Source organism: Pan troglodytes, chromosome 6 (assembly GCF_028858775.2).
Source record: "Pan troglodytes isolate AG18354 chromosome 6, NHGRI_mPanTro3-v2.0_pri, whole genome shotgun sequence".
NCBI lineage: Eukaryota > Metazoa > Chordata > Mammalia > Primates > Hominidae > Pan > Pan troglodytes.
The window spans coordinates 93,309,497-93,332,987 of NC_072404.2; the positions used below are offsets into that span (position 1 = coordinate 93,309,497).

The 23,491-nt window shown below is 33.6% G+C and overlaps 1 protein-coding gene across 6 annotated transcripts in view; it reads right to left on the bottom strand.

Annotated features, from left to right (window-relative positions):
• Nucleotides 1-4,926: 4,926 nt before the first annotated feature.
• Nucleotides 4,927-23,491, bottom strand: part of SEMA3A (semaphorin 3A) — a 554,212-nt gene continuing 535,647 nt past the window's right edge. For all 6 annotated transcript variants that reach the window (XM_054687612.2, XM_009453467.5, XM_054687611.2 and 3 more), the window contains 2 exons: nucleotides 9,792-9,934; nucleotides 4,927-8,409 (listed from right to left, as the gene is read on the bottom strand). In XM_054687612.2, the coding sequence (XP_054543587.1) occupies nucleotides 7,954-8,409; nucleotides 9,792-9,934 (599 nt within the window). In that variant the 3' untranslated portion in view covers nucleotides 4,927-7,953. The remainder of the gene's footprint in view (nucleotides 8,410-9,791; nucleotides 9,935-23,491) is intronic.

A 23,491-nucleotide genomic window follows, 5' to 3' on the forward strand; every position in this document is an offset into this window, starting at 1 on the left:
CTTAATGTAGTGTTTTTTTAGAGAATAAAAAGTCAAACATCTGTTATCTTTGATTAGGAGTCATTTAGAATTTCTTTTGCAAATTTTTATGGGCAAAGGTAAGATGTAGAAAAGTGCTCACATGAAAGACATGGCCAAGGGAGATTATTGCTATTTTTTACAACTACTACTTTAAAATGGGAAGCAAGAGAAATTAATGACAGAAAGTAGAGGGCTAAAGATCTACAGAAGGTGGTAATAGATGTAATCAAAAACATTTTATTTGGAAATGAGGAAGAACATCATGTTCTCATCATTATCAGGACGGAAATCAAGAAAAGTGAGTAAATAATTAGTGTTAGCAGTAAACATTATATGTCAATGTTAACTATTACCCCAATTCTGTGAATACGTTTTCTATCATTTATCTCATATAGATGGAAGAACTGATATATTAAAATCTTATACAGGGGAGAACTGAGGCCCAGAGAAGTAGAAATAAATCAATACTCAAAGACACCACTAAGTACATGGGTATAGCAGGTATTCAACCCAGGTTTACAGGTCTCCAAAACCTGTTTTTAACTGTGCTGCTGATTTCCTATTTGATTGTCTCTCCTCTCTTAGTGAAAGAGATGTTCCCTTATTTCTAGGTCAACTCATTCACCATTCTCTTCTTCATTTTCTAAGAGTCTTTGACATCCTTTTTCTCTATTTCCATACAGCATGGCATCTTAAATTATATTTACAATAACTAGTTATCTTTCTGGAAACACAGGTAATCGTAAATCATACTTGAATTAGAACTTTATGTCTATCGCTTTTGATCATGTGAATTGAGCAGTTAGTTATTCAACCACTCTGTACTTCAGTTTCAATATAATAAGGATAAAATAGGATTTTTTCAGTTGTTATAATAATTAAAGTAATACAAATAAAGCACTTGATAAAGAAAACAGTATGTTGTAAACACTTGATATTACTACTATCATTACTAATATGACTACTACGACTATTACTATATCCATTGTATGACACATCATGTTAAATGTTGTGTTTCCTGCTCTTCAATAGATTGTGAGTTTCTCAAAGTCAAAGGCTAATTCTCACTCACCGTAGAAAACTCAAGTACAGTATGTTGTGCCAGATCCTCAGGCTGTGTGTCCTACTTCATATGAAAAGGCCCACGTGATATCATAAAAATATTTAGACTATAATATCTAAAAACACAATTAATATAAAAATACGTAGTGAATATAATATCTAAAAACACAATGAATATAAAAAAATGTAACGTTACTAGCACCAGGCAGTAACTTTAGCAGTTTAGGATGTATTAATGCTTCCATACGTCTGCTTATGTTTTTATTTAATATTATATTATTGAATTAAAATTAATACAGTGCAGTGTATTACAAAGAGTTTCTGCTTTGGGCTTATTGATATACATTTTATAAATTATATAAATATTTCCTTCTAGAAGTTCAAGAATATTACTTCTCAATAATGAATATAGAGCTTCCTGATATGACATAATTTTTAGAAACATTGTCTCAGGACCAAGAGGAGATTAGAAGAAGAAGACCAGTATGGTCACAGTTGCAAATTACATTCCAATCTTCACTGAGGGGAAGAGGACATGCTACCTTCCATCTAGAGTACTTGTTGATTTTTTGTTTGTTTGTTTTTGTTTTGGATTCTAGAGGGGTCAGGAAGTTAAAGAAGAAACCCAAACAATGTAATGTTTCTAAAGTTAATGACTAATGACTACATAATTGTTTTGATCAAAATAGAATAATCCTGGGATAAGTATTCTCTTATGTTTTGAGTAAATATTTAAAGAATTCAATAAACTCCTTGACAGTATTCTTTTCCATATGGATAACAGATTATTTTTGTGATGCTAATATTCATTGGGTAATAATTCAAACCACTTCTGAAGGCAAATACAATAAAAATAATTTCAACAGGCATGCTATTAGGGTCAAAAGTTCTGCAAGGAAGAAAATGAGCAATGATTCTGAAATTGGTAGATGGCAACAATGCAAATTGGATACTTAGCTAGACCATTATTCATCAGTATCTAAATTTAAATGGAATATATTGAATGGCATACACAGACCCAGACTTAAACTGAGTTTTTCACATTTATCAGCAATTTAAAATACTGCATGAGTAAAATACAAATATTTGAGGGCTAATAAAACTGTCAATCTTTTTTGAAGGATGAAAATCCCTAAAAATTGTGGTGTATTTAAAAAATTCCTGACGTGGCTGTTTGATTTTAGATGAAAACTTTGTCTAAAAATGTTTAAGCTTCTCTGGAATTAGTTATCAACAAAACAAACAAAACATTAAGAACTGAGCTACACAAATGACATGGATATTTTACAAATGTATTTACTTGAGATCTAATGCTTCAGTGAGATTTACAAAGAGAGAAGACGGAAGTTGAGCCTTCACATTACCTGAATTGTGATGACATGAACACATCTATAAAAACTTTTGCTTAGGTCCTATATAAATAAACATTGTATATACAAGTATAGTGTTTAGATTAAAAGAAAGAAAATCCATTCTTTTGTTATATGAGAAAAACATGACAGATTAATACAACGGTGGTGCGGGGTTGACATATTCAAGATGAAGGTGGGTCTCATTTTTTAAAAAACTTTTTTGGTTTGTTTGTTTAAAATAATAGGAGTCTGCCTATCAACTACATGTGCTGACCACACCTGCAGCATTGCTTGGCCATGAATTACTCCATCTAAGGTATGCCTTGAACAAATGCAGACTTCACATTTTAATGCTATCTTTGCTGAAGTCTTGTTTGTGAGCCACCTTGCTTTTTAGCAAGGCAATGTTGGAACTCATTGCTGAGTAGGCTAATGCTAGCTGAGTGAGGCAAGGCTGTAGGTAGGTGAAATGTAACAGAAACTTTCGTTTGAACTGAGAGCATAGGGGAGTGTCTGATGAAGTTAGCTTCCTCTAAATATTTATTTGTAGAATTCAGAGTTTCAGCTGACCTGTGGTGGTTTGAACTAGAGGAGAGATTATGAAATACAGATGAGTTTGAAGACGGTTGTGGGAACACTGTCTAGTGCTATGACTTTAGCTGAGTAAAGATAAATGAGGTGAACATTAAGAAGGAAGGTAAAGAGATTGTGGGGTGGAAGTGTAGGAGGCTGAATGTGTGACATATGACAGTCTGTGCCAAGGATGCAAATGTGGGGTACAAACAGAGGGCAATAAATCAAAACCCAGGAAAAAGCAAATGCACCATTTTGACTCATAGTAGTGGGACATTTAACTTTTCTTTATGAAACCTGGTTTTATCTGTTTGAATACTTGTTCTCAGAAAAAGGACTTTTTTTCACACCTCTCCTCCTTTCTCCTTATTTCTTCTACTCAGATTGCCATTTTGTTTCTTCATCTAGGCATATCTGACTGATTCACAGCTGGAAAGTCACTTATTCTCTGAAGCACCCCATGATCTCTCTCCACAAGTTAATTCCTCCTTTTTTTTTTCTTTGATCCATACTGCTCTTATTGTGAGCTTGTATTTGGCAATTGTCATATCATAACTTGGTTCTTTTCAACAGTGATTTATTGGGCTCCCTCTTTGTGCCAGGCATCATGCTAGACACTGGGGACAGAGATCAATTAGATACAAATCCTGCCCTCAAGGAGCTCACAGTCTAGAAATGGAGATGGAAACATAAACAAATAAATCACACACTGGGGTAGTGTGACAATAAAAGGTATATACAAGGCACAGGTTTAGCATAGAGAAGGTCCCTAGCTTGAACTAGGGATGGGAGGATTAGGAAAGACTTGCTGGATTAGATGATGATAAGTCATCTCGCTCTGTTTCCTTAATTTCATTGTGAGCTCTTTGAGAACAAGGGTTATGTCTTATTCACTTTAGTGTCCTCATCACCTAACATAATACCTAGCACATTGTACATAGTCAAGATCTATCAGTGGAATTTACTTGAACATGTAGGAAGCTGGTTCTAAAAGGCAAAGTGTCTAGAGGCCCAGTTTTTTAATATTCAAAATCTTCTTTTTGTTTGGTTTGGTTCCAGCTTTGCCTCTGCCTGTGTGTGCCTGCATGTTTGAAATGATAACAAAGCTGTTTTCCTTGGTTACGTTGATTGCGAAACTGTCCTTACTATATGGGCTGACACATATGCTGATTTTATTCTCTCTTTCATTTAGATATTTTCTGAATTTATTAACTTGAAAAATTATGTTCATTTAATTAACTAGTTTAAGAAAATTTTTAGAGATCAAACAAACTAATGAGATTTTACAGATTTTTGAAAAATAATGTTTTCTTCTTTATGGAAACATGTATTTGCAAACATTAACATTGACTTCAAATAATTATTACAAATCAAGTTAAAAGTATAGATGTCCTTGGTGTTAGACCAGTTTAACATGTTATTACACGATACGGGGGTATTGAATCCTATTTAAGTCTGTCTTTGAAACCATGAAACCTGATACAGTTTCATTAAATTGAATGGAAATTGTGTTTTAAAATGAGCTAATAAAACAAAGATTTTAACATATTATACTAATGGCTCCATATTAATAAAATGCTTGTCTGTGACCTTTAAGATAAGCAATTTCAATAACAGTCATCTGACATCTTTGTGGATCCTGAATAAAACCAAACTGATTATGAAAATGACACATTATAAAAATTTATCCCTACATTTCCTTTTTAGGTATGACATTAAAAAGAACAATACTTAATTTAAAGGGCATAAAAATTCACATCATCACCATAAATATAGAATCCAGTTTACAGATGACTACAATGAAGAAATCTGTTAGCTAATTATGTAGCAACCTGACTCTGGTTCTCAACATTTTATGAGCTTATGTTCCTTAACACCATATGTTATAGGGAACAGTAAAGACATCTGAATTCAAATATTTTGAAGAAATGTGTATTTAGCAAGTGAATACATGCTAAAAGGAATAATTTACAGCAGCAGTTTCATTACATTTTTCTCTCCAGTTTTTCTAGTTCCCATCTGAAATGCAATGATAAGTACAGATATGGAACATATTTCCTACCTGGCAAAAAACATGCTTATTGAACGGGCACGCACCTTCCGCCCTTAAATAGTACATAAACCACCTTGTCACCTGCGTGGGAAAATCTTGCCTTTTAGGATGATGTTGAATACATTGAAATGGAGTACTTATAGAAAGTTTTATTTTACACTGTTCTTCCTCTTTTTCTCCCAAATTATTTACATCTTTTTTTTTGCCTAATGTGTAGGTAGCAAAAATATTAAACACATACCATTGCAAATTACTAAATAATACATAAAATGAAGTGTGCATTTACATGCATTTACATTTTACATTTGATATCAACTGGGCCATAATGTCTCTGCTGTGATGCATCTTTTTCATACTTTAAGACTGCTGTTGTAATTTTCGTAAGGTCACATGAGTCTCTCAAACAGTTTCATCTCTGATGATTCATGCATATGACAAAGTCTATTTAAAGCTGAATTATTAAATGGGCCAATAATTCTTTTTCGTGCAAACTGCCCCCCTCAATACACATGGGCAGAGATTATGACTGTAATGAGTTATCTGCAAGTTATATCTACAATTTTCTTTGAAAACTTAGACCTGATGGTATATAAAGACATGCCTATAGATTTGTTTGTTTGTGTAACTTTTAATTGAAGTCGAGACTTTTTTCTATTGTCATTTCATAACACTAAACAAAATGCATTAAAATTCTGAAAGTCTTCTATAAATTTATCATATAATCTCTATCCCTTCAAATCCTTTATTTCTGAGGATGAATAATAAGATATTTCTGGTATTGCAAATAAATTTATTTCAGCTGCAAATTTAGAATGAAACACAACACTGAATGTTAGTACAGTTTAGATACTTTATGAAAATAAAAGAATGACCTATTTTTTGGAGCACTCTTTGTTCTTCGATTTATATTTGAAACACTACTTTCTGTACAGTGGTGTGTCCTTCAAATAATTTAACAATTCGGCTTCCATTTGAGGATATACAGTACTTCCAAAAGCAACACCATATTAGTCAATGGAGCCTAAAATTGAATGTAGATTATTTTTAGGCTTTTGTTTGAAACAAGTGGCAACAACTTGTTTATTCAAGGCAATCATTAAAACTGAAACATGAGCTTCCATCTGTGAAATATTTCAGCTGATAGGAAATAAAAATTCACTGTAGTCTGAGGTGAGAAATTGATGCTGAGTTAATTAGAATCCAAAGACAGCTAGAGTTAGAATTTCAATGTTGCTTCATTAATTACTAATAAGATGTTTTCTTTGCATTTTTGTGCATGATGAGGAACCTGGGGGAGGAGTCCTGAATAGGTGAGTGCAGTGCAAAAGAAACCACAGTATAATGCTGAAAGTTTTAAATATCTCAAAGTCAGTGATTCTCAACGAATCGTCTTAGGACAATGAAGGAAGCAAATCTTGAATTTTAGTCTTTTACCTTATTTTGTAAGTTGTTGCAGGAAACAAAGAGTTTTACATTGTTTAAATGTGGGTTGCATCCTGGAAAATACTTTGTAGAAAAGTCCCTCCCATTGACATGAAAAGAGTCATGTGTTTCTTGTACAAATAATTGTCTTAAATAAGGAAAGGTAAGAGGCACCTGATACAGATGTAAATGATTGGAAACTTTGCCTTTAACATGTTGCTCTGAATAGTTATTGATCTCTCTCTTTTAAAAAAATTAAGTGACACAGATATAATTCTTAGTAGAATCATAAGAGAGATCTTAGTCTCAAATATCATGCAGGGATTCAAGCACAGAATTAAGACACATTTTCTATTAACAGTATATTAAGACAATGCTTATTATTTTCATGAAATATGCAGTTCCTTTTCCATTCATTGATTCATTATAGTAAAATGCACTTAAAAATCAATTTGTTTCTTCCGTTTTTCCTGCTTAAATGTTCTGGGTTTTTTTGCTAAGAACATTATGCAAGTAAAAATTAATTTAGATAATGCTTAAAGAAGGGGAGGTGTGAACAGCTTCCATTTGTTTGATTTTCTCAGAGAAATAAAGCATAATTTATATCCTGGTTTTAGAGATTCACTCTTAATGATGTATATGTGTTTCTAGAACAATGTCATCTATACCTCTTATAGAATTGAAAATAAAATGTCCAAAGAAAGCAGCACACCATTGGAATTTTTAAAACAAAAACTACATAGCACAATAATTGTAAGACAAATCCTACTCTAGCTTAGAAAACAACTAATTTTTACTGCATATTTTTCATGGTACATTTAAATTATAGTTTTAATAAAATACATCTTTAGATCAAAGCTGAAAGAAGACATCAGTAGTAGATCAGTATATTCCATTTTTCTTCTGGATGATGGATGGCTTATGTTTTCTTTTTTTTTTTAATATTTCCACAGAACATTTCATTCAGTATCATTTTACTCATTTTACTCCTCAGGTACATACAAACATGAGGGCCGGTAGACAAAATATATCCTTGAATCCAACCACGTTTTGGAATATTCATCAGCTTAGTAAATCCATGCAGTTCATTTTAAACTTTTAGTTCAATACAATGGCTTTGCTGATGCAGTTTTTCTCCTTTAGATGGCAATATGGCAAATGACATTTTTATTTCTCAGGCAAAGAAGAAAGACAAACCTGTACAGTGAAATCTCATAGGAAACATTAAGTCTGCTAAAGTGAACATCTGCATTCACCTGTGTTCTCTGTTAGGTGGTGGTATTAGGAAAAAAAGCCTATTAGGAAAGTTACTCATGGATTTAATTTATAATTGGTGGAACTCAGCTGAATTTCCCACCATTGTAAACATCCACATAATGCCATGAAAAAAGTTCATGTATATTGCATTTTTTTTCCAGTTACTGTCTAGGCAAGTTTCTACTTGTTTGAGGTTTCTAGAGGTAATGCAGCTCAGACACTCCTGGGTGCCCTCTCAAATTCGTGGGTCCTCCTGTTTCTACCTTTCTTATTTTCTTGTAAGTGCTTCCATTTGTTACTATTCCCTGGGGTATGTCCTGGCCTTTGCCGACGTTGTTTTCGGTCCCTTTTCCAAACTTGTTCACAGAACTCATCCATCGTGTTGAGATTGGGGTGGTTGATGAGCTGCATGAAGTCTCTGTACCAGACCTTCTGGCTAGGTGTCATGCTATTGGACATTTCTTTGGTCTTAGAGCCATCTCCATCATCATCTTTATGAAGAAGTTCTTCCAAATGCTCTGTGTCAATGACTTCCAGGGTTACCTTAAGAAGAGTTTGTATGAACCCATGTTCCACCGCATGGCAGAGGTAATTGCCTGAATCCTTCTGTTGTAGACTACGCAGCAGAAGGCCTTGATCTGTCCTGATGATATGATCATCCACTCTGATCTAGCAGGTTAAAAAAAAGGCAGTGTAAAATATACATATTTAAAAGAAATAGAAGCTCTGAAACTCTGTGTCTGTAAAACTTTAGATTATGTGTTGAGGCACATTTTAACAGTTAATAAAAATTTTAATTTAAGAGAAGTGATAGCATTTTCCCATTAGGAGAATTATAATATCTGTCAATTGTTTTTAAGATGTATTGGAAAGTATTGGTTATATTACTGTTTTAATAGAATTTCTTATAATAATTTAAAATATTCACGGTAACTGGAGGAAAGAGCAAAGATACTTTATACATTTGAAAGTAGGTATATAAATATAGGATAAAGTTAACATTAAATATTGAAATTAGAACTACAGAACCATGATACTAGAAAGATATGGGGCATTAGAATGAATTTATAATAAGATTTCCAAAAATGAAATTTAAAATAAATAGAAGTTGAACAAGCAGAAAATTTCATGCTTACTAATTATTTATTTCATTTAGTTGGTCTTGAGTGGGAATATATATGAGACCGTATTTTTGAATATTTGTAACCTCACTTTTATTTTGAATACAGTTTACGATAGAGGTCTCAAAAAGCCTCACCTGGTAATGCATGAAATCAATCTTGCATTTTATGATGGGATAAATCTTGCATTTATGATAGTTTTAAGACTGATTAAAATGTCAAAAGATAATGGAAGAGTTTTTACCTTTAATATCATATTATGTTTGTAAAATCGTCTGCATATAATACATTTTATTAATCAACTCAATAATCTGTTTATGCTTATTTAAGGCTGTTAAAAAGTTTTAAAGGCTTGTAGTGCTAAGATTTTCTGTATACAATTCTTTACTCTTATGGAGTTATAAATGGATCAAATGAGCAGGGAGATCTGCCTCATCATCCTGCATCAATAGTTGATATCAGAGCTTATAGTGCAGCCTTAAATCCATCACCCTGCATCTACTACTATCTTTTCCCAACCTCCCTTCCCCATTTAAGGAGGAAGGTAATGGATAAAGAAAAACAGATTTTGATAATATAATTAATTGAACAAAATTTAAAATTAGTAGGAGGTTTTTTTTATTTGTGCACAAATATAAATAACACAATTTCTTTGTAGATAAACACAGTAAGAAATAAGGGAAGTCTAATATGTATCCCCAAACTGCTTCTGGGGCAGAAACTCTTACCAGGTTACCTTTGTTTCTCTAATTCATAGTACAAAGTCTGTCACGTCATCAGTCTGCACTAAACACTTGTTTAACGAATGAGCGATTGGTTCAGAAGAGGATAAGCATTCTCAGTGCTTTTTCTTTCCTCAAGTGAAAAATACAAGGATTACTTAGCAGTATATCTTAGATATAAATGATCCAGTCAGTTTCATTCCTGTACCTCTTCTTTTCGCTCTTCATTTCGCCTCTGGAATTGCCAATAGACAAGCGCTCTCTGCGACTTCGGACTGCATTCCAAAAATGTGCTACTATTCTCTACACCATAGATGATTCTCTCTTCAGGGCTGTGGCCATGGTGATTATCTGGCCAGTGATGAGAAAATGAAATGAGAAAATATTAGAGAAGTAATTTCAACTTTCCAAAGTTTTTATTTGGAAATTCAGGAGACAAGTTATTGCCAAGTTGGAAGTTGTTTCACACTGATTGCGGATGACAGAAATGTCAATGATGTAAGGCTTCAGAGCCCAAATGCCTACCTAAATCGACTAATCATTTTGGTGTGGGTTATATAAAACATAGACGGAGATTTGTCTACCAGAAAATGGCACTACATTTACAAAATCAGTCATGTGTGTAGCATAACTGTACGTCTTTATATGTCATGATAAATACTCTACAGGAAATTATTTTCACTGCAAAACTCCGTGCTTGGACTAATAGGGCCAGTTTGTATTATTCTGTAACACAAAAAGTTATTGGAATAAGTGTTTGGAAACAATGATGTATTTCAGAGAAATTATTTTGCCTGTTTATTTTTTATCTGTAAAATTAAATTTGCCAACTAATATTTATCTAGCATTTTACAGAAGGTAGAGTGCAGGAAGTTTATACTATCCACCAATAATTCCTAAATAATCTACAAGTTTGTTCTGAAGATCAATTGGTGTGAAAAGTTAGGGATGGCTTTGAAAAACAGATGCATAGTTATAATGCAATGTGGTTTCAATTGTTCTTATTTTAAAATGACACATCTTTTATTATTTTCAGGAATTAGGCTATGGAATAAGGCAAAAGTACATAATAAAATGCAGCAAAAAGAAAACCTGTTTCCTGATTAAGTTTCTATTATTTTACCCTTTATGTAACCTCCTCCAATGTGGTAAATGAAACACAGCTCAGATCAAAAGTACAACACAGGGAGTCTAGGTAAAACTCATTTAGAGAACAAAACTCCTTCTTATCTTGCATAATCCTGTTTCCATTATGACATCCTGTACAATCTGAAACTCATTAAATTAATTTAGAAAATAATAAATATGTTTTACATGCACAGAAAGCTGACAGTGTAGACAGATGAAAAATTTTTGCTCTCTACTTCAAAACTCAGCTAGATTTTTAATTTAAAAAATGTTTCCCCCTTTTTTGTCATCACTTTGACAGTTTTACTCTTGTCATAATCAACTGAATACCTTTGACTGTCATAGCTGATGATTTGCTCTCACTAGGTTTAAAGCCTTCAAAAATGCTACTCCCATACAATCCCTGTACAAGGCCTGTGTCTATCATCTCCTACTCTCATCATACCCTACCTACTTCATTCCACCTTCTACCTTCAATTGCTGTCTACAGAGGTGTCAACCTCAGTGCCTGTTTCTCAAATGCCCTAGGTGTGAAACAAAACTCTTCCAATATTGGGAATTATCTGTCTCTTATTGAAAAGATCAATGCCCTGGAAATAGGAAAATAAATCAGAAATGATTGCAATGTAAAGAAAGAATATTTAACTGATTCCAAGTCACATTTAAAAAAAAAATTGGACATGCATATCTTCATGTGCCAATATCTATATTGTATAGGCTGTTTTTTTTCCCCTCTGAGATTATTAGTGCGTCTTGAATTGAATGCATATGGAACATGTTGCTATACTCGTTTGTAAGATAGCTGCTTCCTGGGATACAGGTGAATTTAATTGCTATGGCCAACAGGGGCTGGAAAATCTATAATTCAGGAGCTACCTGAATAATTAGAACGCATTGTCACAGAAGTTAATGCTATTTACATTGAATACTTTTTTTTCTAACTGTTCTGTGTTTTAAATTTTTTTGTATTTTTTTTTTTTTTGTATTTTTAGTAGAGACGGGGTTTCGCCATTTTAGCCAGGATGGTCTCGATCTCCTGACCTCCTGATCCGCCCGCCTCGGCCTCCCAAAGTGCTGGGATTACAGGCATGAGCCACCGCGTCTGGCCCGTTTAAACTTTTTTTATTAAGAAATACTTTTAGGAGAAGACCTTTCATTCAATCTCTATATATGAATGAATTATAATATATATGACATCAAAATATAGAAAAATCCACTGGATTTAGAAACAAACAACCCAGTGATCTGCCAGCATCTCCTTTCTCAACAGCCATGTCTCCTAGGTCTATTTTCCCAGGTAGAAATTTATAATTTCAACTGACTTGTCTCTTGCATAATCTGCTAAAGCTACTAAAGAAAACTATGGTACAAATTACTACTCTCAAAGATAGAACTTCATATAAATCCTTCAATACATTAATTGACTCAGATAAGAGGAGCCATGTAACTAGTATAATAGAAAATAAAAGTGTTTCAATACCAATGTAACACCAATGGGTGCATATATATATATATATATATATATATATTTTTTTTTTTTTTTTTCTTTTTGAGACGGAGTCTTACTCTGTCTCCCAGGCTGGAGTTCAGTGGTGCTATCTTGGCTCACTGCAAGCTCCGCCTCCCGGGTTCATGCCATTCTCCTGCCTCAGCCTCCCAAGTAGCTGGGATTACAGGTGCCTGCCACCACGCCCAGCTAGTTTTTTGTATTTTTAATAGAGGCAGGGTTTCAACGTGTTAGCCAGGATGGTCTCGATCTCCTGACCTCGTGATCCGCCCACCTCAGCCTCCCAAAGTGCTGGGATTACAGGTGTGAGCCACCGCGCCCGGCCACCAATGGGTACATTAAAAAAAAATCACTTAGTTGTCTTCTTTCTAACTAATCATTCTAGTTAGTCCACAGAGATAATTTTCTGGTAATCTTTCTTGTAGTTCTAGGTAACTGCTCAGTTTTCATTTCCTCTTCAAGACATCCTCTGGTAGTGGCAAGCTTTTTCCAATGTACCAGAAAACATGTAAAAATAGTTCTTTCAATAGAAAATATTCTTATATTAAAAAATTATTTCATTTGATCTGCTACTTCTTCATAGTGGAATCTAGACTATAGACTATAGTCTTATAGACTTATAGACTATAAGATGGTGTTTGATTTAGCAATTATGATAACAAATTGTTTTTAGTTTAATATACTAATATTTCACTCTCTTCAAGAAACATTCTGATATTCAGGTACTTTCTCACCTAAATAAGGCAAGAACCACAATAGGTTAATTTGGTTTATGAGCTTGGTGCCCTTATTAAGTTTGCTTTGATAACTACTCTTGCCAGTACCTCACAGTCTCATTATTTCCCAAGTTTACCCTTTCTTTCCCCTTTTTGTCCAACAAAAAGAAACAGAATCATCCAGCTAGTGACCAGTGAGGCTAAAAGCCCTGTCATGTTAACTATCAATCACGATCAAGATACAGCGATACTATTGTATTTCTTTGGTTTAAGATTCTCCTATTTTATATTTTGTTAGGTTCTGTTGCGATCAGCAATAATTATTAAAAGTAATTTTTTTTCTTTTTTTTGAGACGGAGTTTCCCTATTGTTGCCCAGGCTGGAGTGCAATGGCGTGATCTCGGCTCACGGCAACCTCCGCCTCCCGGGTTCAAGCGATTCTCCTGCCTCGGACTCCCTAGTAGCTGGGATTACAGGCATGCGCCACCACGCCCAGCTAATTTTGTATTTTTAGTAGAGACGGGGTTTCTCCATGTTGGTCAGGCTGGTCTTGAACTCCCGACCTCAGGTGATTTGCCCACCTCGGCCTCCCAAAGTGCTGGGATTACAGGCATGAGCCACCGCGCCCGGCCAAAAGTAAATTTTATTGGATACAGTTATTTCTATTAAGTCTTCTGCCACAGGATGTTTCTACCATCAACAGCTTCTGACTTAGGAACAGAACTTTTATTTAAAATGGCCTCAGCCAAGCACCCATCTATTTGGGTGTTCAGAAGTAAAAAATTTTCTGTTAATTTCCCCTAACCTGACATCTTATAAACAGATACCTAATCAATATTTTAAAATAATAATTAGAAGGCATTCAATAAATATCCTTTCCATTTCCTGAGTGCTCTACCGCAACCACTTGCATAAATTTTGTACAATATAGGAAACATTAGAAATCCATTAACAATGTGTTCTATCTCCCTCCAGCCCCCTTCTCTCTCCAGCTCCAGAAAAAAGTACGAACAGAAATAATATTTCGGTTCCTATCTTATAACCTTATTAAGTTCTTCACTTTTTCTTGGGATGTCAAACATACTGTCAATTTTGCCGGGCATGGTGGCTCACGCCTGTAATCCCAGCACTTTGGAAGGCCGAGGAGGACGGATCACTTGAGGTCTAGGGTTCAAGACCAGCCTGGCCAACATGGTGAAACCCCATTTCTACAAAAATACAAAAAATTAGCGGGGCATAATGGCGGGTACCTCCAATTCCAGCTACTCTGGAGGCTGAGGCAGGAGAAGCGCTTGAACCCGGGAAGCGGAGGTTGCAGCGAGCCAAGATCGACCCATTGCACTCCAGCCTGGGTGACAGAGCAAGACTCAGTCTCAAAACAAACAAACAAACAAAAAAACAAAAAACTATCAATTTTAAAAATTTTGTTTTGTTTATAATTGGCACATAATATATGTACATATTTATAGGGTACAGTGTGATATTTCAATACATGTATACATTGTATAATGATCAAATCAGGGTAATTACCTTATCCATCACTTTAAACATTTATCATTTCTTTGTGGTGACATGTAAAATCCTCTAGCTATTTTGAAATATATACTACTTTATTATTTGCTATAGTCCCCCTACTGCATGCTATCAATTTGATTCTTTATTAAAGCAAACAGCCGTACATATAAATGGCAGCACAGTATAGCTCTACTCTGGGTACTTTTCAGAGAGTATAATATTTAATTCATGGTTACCCAATATAAACAAAAACTCAACTAAGGAAATATTGGTGAGTACATATTTTCTGAAAGATATGAAATCTTATATATTGAGGATAAGAGTGATATAAAATCTTTTTCTGGATTAAACCAGTTGATCTGAGAGCAGTTTACAAGGAACACACCATGTTAATCACATCGGACAATTGATTTTATTAAATTGGTTTTGGCAGGGTGTTCCCACCCTATGCTGAGTGAGATCTTTGTCAATTCTCCCTTATTCACTGTATTGATGTCACAATATTTTTGATATGATATTGATTGCATTGCAGTGTTTATGTTTACTTTTGGGAAATTTTTCTTTCTGGTTTTACTTTCTAGAAATTATTGAGATTCTTGTGAACAACAGATTCTTTTATTTTGAAATGGACTCTGTGATCATACTTGCATCTACATTGACTGAAAAAAAGCAGTTAGACAAACGTATGTCTTACCCTTATAACTTCTTGGTAAATATTCTTGCCGCATGTCTGTCTTTGTTTTCTCTCAGTCTTCTTGCTCTATGTGTGTGACATTGTTGTTATTTTTATCTTATCTTTATTTTTACCAAACAATTGCAACTCATCTTTTATATATTAGATAGGTCATTTAGCAATTTTAGACAGTGAAATATTTTTATAACCCTTTTTTTTCTTTGTTTTCTTTTCTTTCCTTTTTTTTTTTTTTTTTTTTTTTTTTTTTGGAGAAAGAGTCTCACTCTCTCACCCAGGCTGGAGTGCAGTGGCACGATCTCGGCTCACTGCAACCTCCGCCTCCCAGGTTCAAACAATTCTCCTGCCTCAGCCTCCAGAGTAGCTGGGATTACAGGTGCCTGCCACCACAGCTGGCTAATCTTTATATTTTTAGTAGAGATAGGGTTTTACCATGTTGGCCAGGCTGGTCTCAAACTCCTGATCTCAGGTGATCCGCCTGCCTCAGCCTCCCAAGGTGCTGGGATTACAGGCATGAGCCACTGCACCAGTCTTTTATAACCCTTTCTATTGTTGTTCTTAAAATATACGTGTACAAAAATCTTAGCACAATATCTGGGCACAGCAATAGTCATAAACATGTCAGGTGACATCATTATTATTGCTATTATGATAGATTCAACTGCTAATTAAATCTTAAAATCCTTTATTGAGAATCCAAATGAAGACAAATTACACTCCTAAATGTGAATCCTACTCCCCTACAACCATCAAAGAAATATTTCCTCTTCTATATTGCCAAAAAAAAATCTCTTTTTAGTTATCTCCTTAGAGTATGTGTAGTTATATTTGTTACAATTATTTTTAATCTGGTTTATTCCCCTGGCCCACCACACTGTGTATTCATAATCCTGGCAGAATGGTAATCGTAAACGCTTAGCTGATGTTTGCTAAATGGCAAATCCAGGTAACACATTGAATTTAAAACCTGAAATCTCATGTAACTTTGACATCCTCAAGACATAGAGTTATCATAATTATATAAAAGAAATGAATAAAAGTTTAATCAATCAAAAAGGAAATAGAGTTTATAACCCTGATTATGATGGAATACTTTATTGAACTGCTGGAGGATGTAAGCATTTCAAATATTCTAAATTTGTTAAGTTTAATAATGTTTTAAAAATTGACTTGAGAGAGGGTGGGAGATAATGATGACTAATCATGTCTACTCCAAAATCAAAAATTCCAAATAGGGAATAATAAGAGAAAGAGAACTGAGAAGTCATATGAGTATCTTCTCACATCTCCAAGGATACCTATATCACTAAAGGATGTCATGTAATAGATAATTTTGTGGGCTTCCAGAAAGAAAGCAATCTCATTTTAAATCATTTCTAAATAAATTTCACACTTAGAAAGCAACTGTTTTGCATACAAACTTTTGTCCTGAAAATTGCGAGTAGAAAAGAAGGGTACCCTTGTTAAATTGGCATAATGATTCCCCACGGGTTCAACCATCTGAATGGTGAGAACAAAATAATTGAGAGCAACAAAACATTAAAATTATTTTAAAAGCACCACAGTGTGTTTGGATAACACAATGTTTCAATATGTTGCAGCTGTTAATGACAAGAAATAATGTTTTTAAGGAAGCAATCTTCAATTAATCATTTCCTCTTTTAGTGGGATAATTTATGGAAATGAAATGAAGCTAATAAACCAGAAAGAATGGGAGGAAAGAAAATAGTTAAATAAATTGCTTCCTTTTGTAACAACAAAAAAGTCATGATATCCATCATTTGACCAGAAATATCATGTTGCTAAAGGCCTTATTTAGCATTTGATTCTCTTCCAATATAGCAGAAACAGAAGGCATCACATTTCAGCTTTCTATTTATTCACTCTCCATTTTAACCCCATAAATGTCTCACAAGATTGAAATATTAATAATGCAACCATCTTAGGAAATTTGATGTTATGTAGAGAAGACAGAGATGGATGAGGTTGTGAACCATATTCATTCAATTTTGATTTGTTATCGATTTTGATGTTCTACTTTATTGTAAGTTTAATTTGCAAATAATAAATGTAAAACTAAAACACAATTTAGGAGATGGGTAAATGAATGCCAATTATTTTACATATTTATTTAGGTTATTTAGCAAATACAGTTAGTTGCTGTACCACATAAAGAGAAATAAAATTCCAGTGGTTTTCATTATACTTTTAGTATTTCTCTCAATAATACTCAGTGTCAAAGGTCAAGAATAGGAGGAAAGGAAATGTTGCCCATAAACCCTTGGTAACACAGAATACCGTAGCAATGCCTAACTTAAAGTATAAACAGCATTACTTAGATTTTTCTCATTGGACTCTAAATGATTTTCTGCAGAAATACAATAGATGCTCTATCAGTAGAAAAGACTAATTTAACTTCCAGTGGCTGGAAAACATTTCAAAGATGAGTAAATATCTCTTGAAAATACATAAACTATTTAAAAATTTGTAAAATGAAAACAAAAAAATTCATTCATTCTTAACATTCATGCATATTTTGAAGCTGAGCATTAAGATGGCTAACAGGCAGGCGTGGTGTTTCACGCCTGTAACCCCAGCACTTTGGGAGGCTGAGGAGGGTGGATCACCTGAGGTCAGGAGTTCAAGACCAGCCTGACCAACGTGATGAAACTCCATCTCTACTAAAAAAAGAAAAATACAAAATTAGCTGGGCATGGTAGTGCATGTCTGTAATCCCAGCTACTTGGGAGGCTGAGGCAGAAGAATTGCCTGAACCCGGGAGGCAGAGGTTGCATTTTGCAGAGATTGTGCTATTGCACTCCAGCTTGGGCAATAAGAGCGAAACTCCGTCAAAAAAGAAACAAACCTAACAAACTATTTAATAATATCATATATTGTAGTGCAAATAAAAGTCTACAGTATATACTGAAGTATATAACAATGATTTTGTTTACTTTTTGAGGTAATGCCTAGTACAATGTCTTCCCAATGTCTAGTATGACATTTTCACCAATTAGATTCTATGTAAATATTCAACGTGTGTTTGCAGGCATGTATGTGTGCATGTACCAACAAATGAATGCATGAATGTGTAGTTAAGAACATGCATGTGTGCTTAACCCATTTACTAGAAATAGGACCAATAAATATGAAGTTAGTGGATGTAGCTTGCCAAGTAAAAATACAATGAAACCTTAAAGAAAATTTAAACTTGTAATTTTTCACCTGGCTAAAATTTTAATTTTAAACTACTTTGTTTTATGCCCTAAATTAAGATGTCTTTGGTGCTGGGAAGTAATTATTAACCAGGATATAGCATTTAGAATTTTACAGTTTAAGTAGTTTCTAATCTTTCCTGAATCCATAGATTCCTGAAGATTTGAACTTAAAATTGGCTAGTCTGTGTGTGTGTGTGTACATATATACGTGTGTGTCTATATATGTGTATATATGTGTATGGATGTGTATATATACACACACATATATATACACACATACATATACATAGATATAGGTATGACTATATATACAAATGGTTAAACAGTCATAGGGCCAATATATTTTAATTTTATTATTCATAAATATTTTTTGGAGTAGAGTCACCAGTATCTTACTTTCAGAGATGATTAATTTGAAATATGATAATAAAATTTGCTGTGTGGCTTCAAAGTTAACTTTGAAGCCACTTGAATAGTTACATTGAACACTGTACTTGATGTCTTGTGATGTCATGGGTAATATGCTTCGTATAGGGCAGGCTGAAACTCATTTACTTAAAAAGCAATACCAATATGAAGATATCTACTGTAATATTTATTTAGTTTATATTGAACATCTGGTATGTTTTATTTTCATGATTTTATAGCAAATGCATTACAAAAGAAAGCACAAATAATCTCTATGCCAGAGCAAAATTACCATAGGAATGTTTACTTTAAAAAATCAGGAAACATGGACTTTAATGTTTCATTTACTTTTCCCCAAGAGATATGATGGGAGATGGAAAACACCCATTTGCTGAAGCAGAAACCTTCCATAAACAATAATGAAAATACCATCCTGTATTTTAATGGTATGTGATCCTTATAACTTTTGGAATAAAAAATGCAGCAAGCTTTTAAAAAATCTTAGTTTGTAACAGTTAAATTGTAGGTGTATGAACAGGTGATCTCTGATGACATACTTAAAGACTTCAATGGAGAATAATGATACACAAGCTATTTCAAACCTCTTCTTATTCATGTTATCTGTGCATTTGCCTTGCACACATAATATGAATAATTAGACTTTTTTCCTAAGCAGAAGACAAGTGTCATGATGACTGATTATCTCCAGTGAAAATATTCAAAAAGGGTTTGTAAAAATCATAGAAGTTAATACTGCAAGTATTTGATTCGAAGACGCACACTTCTTTATACTTTAATATCTCTGATATCAGAATGTGTCTTACAATTGTTCTTGATCTGAGTTGAAGTTGCTTTTTTCTAGGAGAAATTCTTTCTTTCTTCTGCCAGATATGTGGGATCCTACTGATATGATACCTCTTTAAATTAAAGTCTCTGTCTGAAATTTGGGTCCATTCTGTTCGTGTGAATTCAGAAAGTAAATCTTCATAAATACCACCTTGTAGTTCAAGGAGTATTTTTTAATCTCTTTCTAACCAGACATGATTATGATTGAAACAGACAATTTTCCTTGCTGTTATCATCTGAATAAGAGTTTATTTCTCCTTTAGTCTAGTCCTGAGTCATTTGGTGTCCCAGTTTGATACTGGGATCATCTAGTAGACTGACCATCTTCAGCAGTTTTTCTTTTCTTAAAAGTACATAAAAGAATGGTGTATTTTATATTATGTCATCTGAGACTTGATGAAATTTGATAATTTATTAAAGGTAGGGATTATTTTTAGGGCTGACATCATGCTCATCTATCAAATATTGAGACTCCTCTTGGGGCTAAATGCTCAGATTCATCACTGGAAGAGGCTAAGGCACAGACTATAATAGCACTGCTACAAAATACTAAATTTACAGTTCTACAGATCATAAAGATGGCATTGCCAAAGACATTTTATAAAATTTTGGAATGATTCTGATGCCAACCAAGATATAAATTGAGATGGACAGTTGTGGAGATAATTAAGAAGATTGGATTCTGTGGACATATTACTGTGAGGTGCCAGGAAGGTAATGCATGCATGCAAAACTATTAGAAAGTGAAATTCAATGATGGCATTCAACTAGAAGATAGGATATAAAATATTTCAAAGATTCAGAAACCTAACATGATGGTACAGTTAAAAAAAATTAGTACTGATGGTGTCGTTTTTTTTTTTTTTTTCCTTTCTGGACATGTAAACATAATATGGCCCATTCTTAGTGAGAAAGAAAATGGGAAGTGGTTTATAGGTAAATTGCCTTCATCAGTCATTTTCTTGAGTACAAAGTCAGATGAGCTCCAATTTTGTACACAGCAATTATTTTACGGAAGGGAACAGATTGGAAACAACCTGAGCTTCCTCTTTAGTTTCCTGTATGAGGTGTGAGTGGGAAGACAAGAGTTGCCAGCACACATATATTAAGATTTGATACTAAAATCTCCCCTAGGTGACCAGCCACCGGCGACAGAGGCGAGTATCCTGGGATCAAGAGGAGGTGTAGCTGGATTTTTCTGTTTCACCTGGCCTAGTTCACCACTCGAGCCACTTTACATATAAGGGAGCAGAGTGCCAAGTGAGTGTTAAATGTTTCATCTAAAGTGAAATTTCTTCCACCTTAATTCTGAGTTATTCTGTATATAGTCTCTCTATTAAAACCTCTGGATGTGTAAACTATAGAGTGTTACAGAATATGTTTACCATTACAGCTGGAACTGATCATCCTGAAGTGTATAATTTGGCTTCATGTTGCTTACCAGCTTTCTGTGAAAACATCTCATATTTTTATGCTTCCACATGAGCACATATATTTTATTCAATGTGAGAATTAATATTAGCAAGACAACATACATGATTTAGTAAGGCTGGGCTCCGGATTTTTGCCCATTTTACTTTCAAATACTGACATCAACTATTCCAAAATAATCACTGATTCCTAATGGTAAGACTCAGCATGGCCAAATGGGAATGCCTACCTTAGTTTCCAAATATTTGAAATTTAGTGTAATCTATGGTGTATATGGTTTATGTGTGGTCATTATCAAAACAAGCAGACAAGGGGAAAAGAGGCATTCAAAAAGGAATATTTTATTGCTGCAGGGCTTGCTGGGCTAGTTTACCCTTTCCTCTCAGATATCACAAACATCTAGAGTTGTTTACCACAACCCTCCCCCAAAAGACCCTGTAACACTGAACAGTAGCACTTTCTCTTCTCTCTCCAGTGTGCATCTGACGTAAGAATCAGGAGATAAATTTATTTACACTCACTTTATTTCTTACTTCTTATGGCTAAGCCATTCTATATGCCAAATTTTAATAGTCTTTAACCACTCTAATTTTATCAAAACACATCTTTAATATCTGAAACACTCTCCAAACCCCAGTCATTCAATGGTTAACAATATTTATGTATCCACAGTCTTACTTTTCATAAAAATTCCTTTGGTCAGTTTTTCCCCATATATATTTACACTCATAACTCTAGAATGAATATAATTTTGAAATTCTAACTGAATCTATAAAGGGATCACTAAACAAATGAATATGCCATTAAGATTATATATGCATATAATCTCTAAAAATTTTCAAAACACAGCATAGTGTCCTACACATGATGGCATATAATCAATATATATTAGTCAATTGATTAATTCATAATGATGTTTCCTAAGAGAGATCTTATTTTTGAATATAATGGTGTTGATAATAACAATGTATGACATAAGGTATTTTTTACAAAAATCAATAAGTGCTATTAGTTCAAATCTCACTGAAAAACAAAAGTAATAAGACACATATCTAGATTATAACTTGAAATTTTTAGATCATTCAGTCATTCAACAAATATTTGTTATCTACAATACTCATAATGTTGTACTGATATAAACCTATAAATATACAACGAGCAAAATAATGTTTCATTTTGATATGGAGATTAAAGTCTGATTGGTTCAGTTACATTCTCCTGATTCTTTTACTTCCAGTAATTATCATTAACTCTCCACATATAGGCAAACAGATTATTTAGTATAATGAATTAATATTTCAAAATACTACATTGCTGGAATGGTGCTGATCATAATTCAGTATTTTTCCATGAAACAGATTAATGAAAGATTAGCAAATATCTTAGGATTTGATTGAAATATGCTATTTGAAAAAATTTAAGGAGAGTGTTCAATAAATGCACCATACTAATGCAGGGACAGTCATAACATTTACTCCAGTTTTGTGGTCTCTTTCTTATTTATAGTAAAGATAATCACAGATAGGAAAGTCCCTGGTGAGAAAATTTGCAATCAAAGTGGTTCCGAAACACTGGCTTTATTCATGGTTACCCGTCTCCTGGTAGTAGGATTCCCCAAACAATCCCGTGAGCATTCGTAAATCAAATACCAGCCCATCCAGCTTATGCCAAAGGGGGATCTGAATTTTAGAAAGTAAGTTTTGGAATGTATGCTGGGGTTCTATGTGTGGTAATGTTTTATTAAAATCCATAAACATGAATATTCCACACATAAAATTAGTAAATCAAAGAAAAGTCAACTGATAAATATTAACTACTTTTAGAATAAATGGCATCAAAAAAATTAATAGAATAATTATGTTAAGTGACAATGTTTACATTGTACATTTCAGCCATTTTTAACTATGTTCATTAGCAGTATTGTCATTGATAAGTTCCCCCAGCAGAGGGAAGCATAACCTCATTATTATTTCCATAGTAATATGGCATAATGTTTCAATTATGGAAAGTGGGGCATCACTACAATTTTACTCCATTTTAAGTGAAGGTTGGTTGATGTTTCTGCATTTACTAAGCAACTTTCACATTAAATAGGCTTTGACATCTTTTAGGAAGCAAAAAATGAATTTGGTACAAAATGCCCAGTGTAAGGGAATACCCTACTAGTAATTCATTGTAAAGATATCCACATTATCTTCTGCTTGACTAGGATACCCAATAATGATATATTAGGTTTATATCATGAGCATATAAATGAATCATTTTAAGGCATATTTTAAGACTGTAGTTTTTACTTTGGTATATTTTAATGTACATTTCCATTCCCTACTCATCTCAGGTTGCTACTATATACAAAATGAAGTACTTAAACATGGCTTCTTTTTGTTAATATAAGAAAGTTGAGCTTTAAACCTTGTAAGCATCTAAAATTTTGAATTTATCATCATA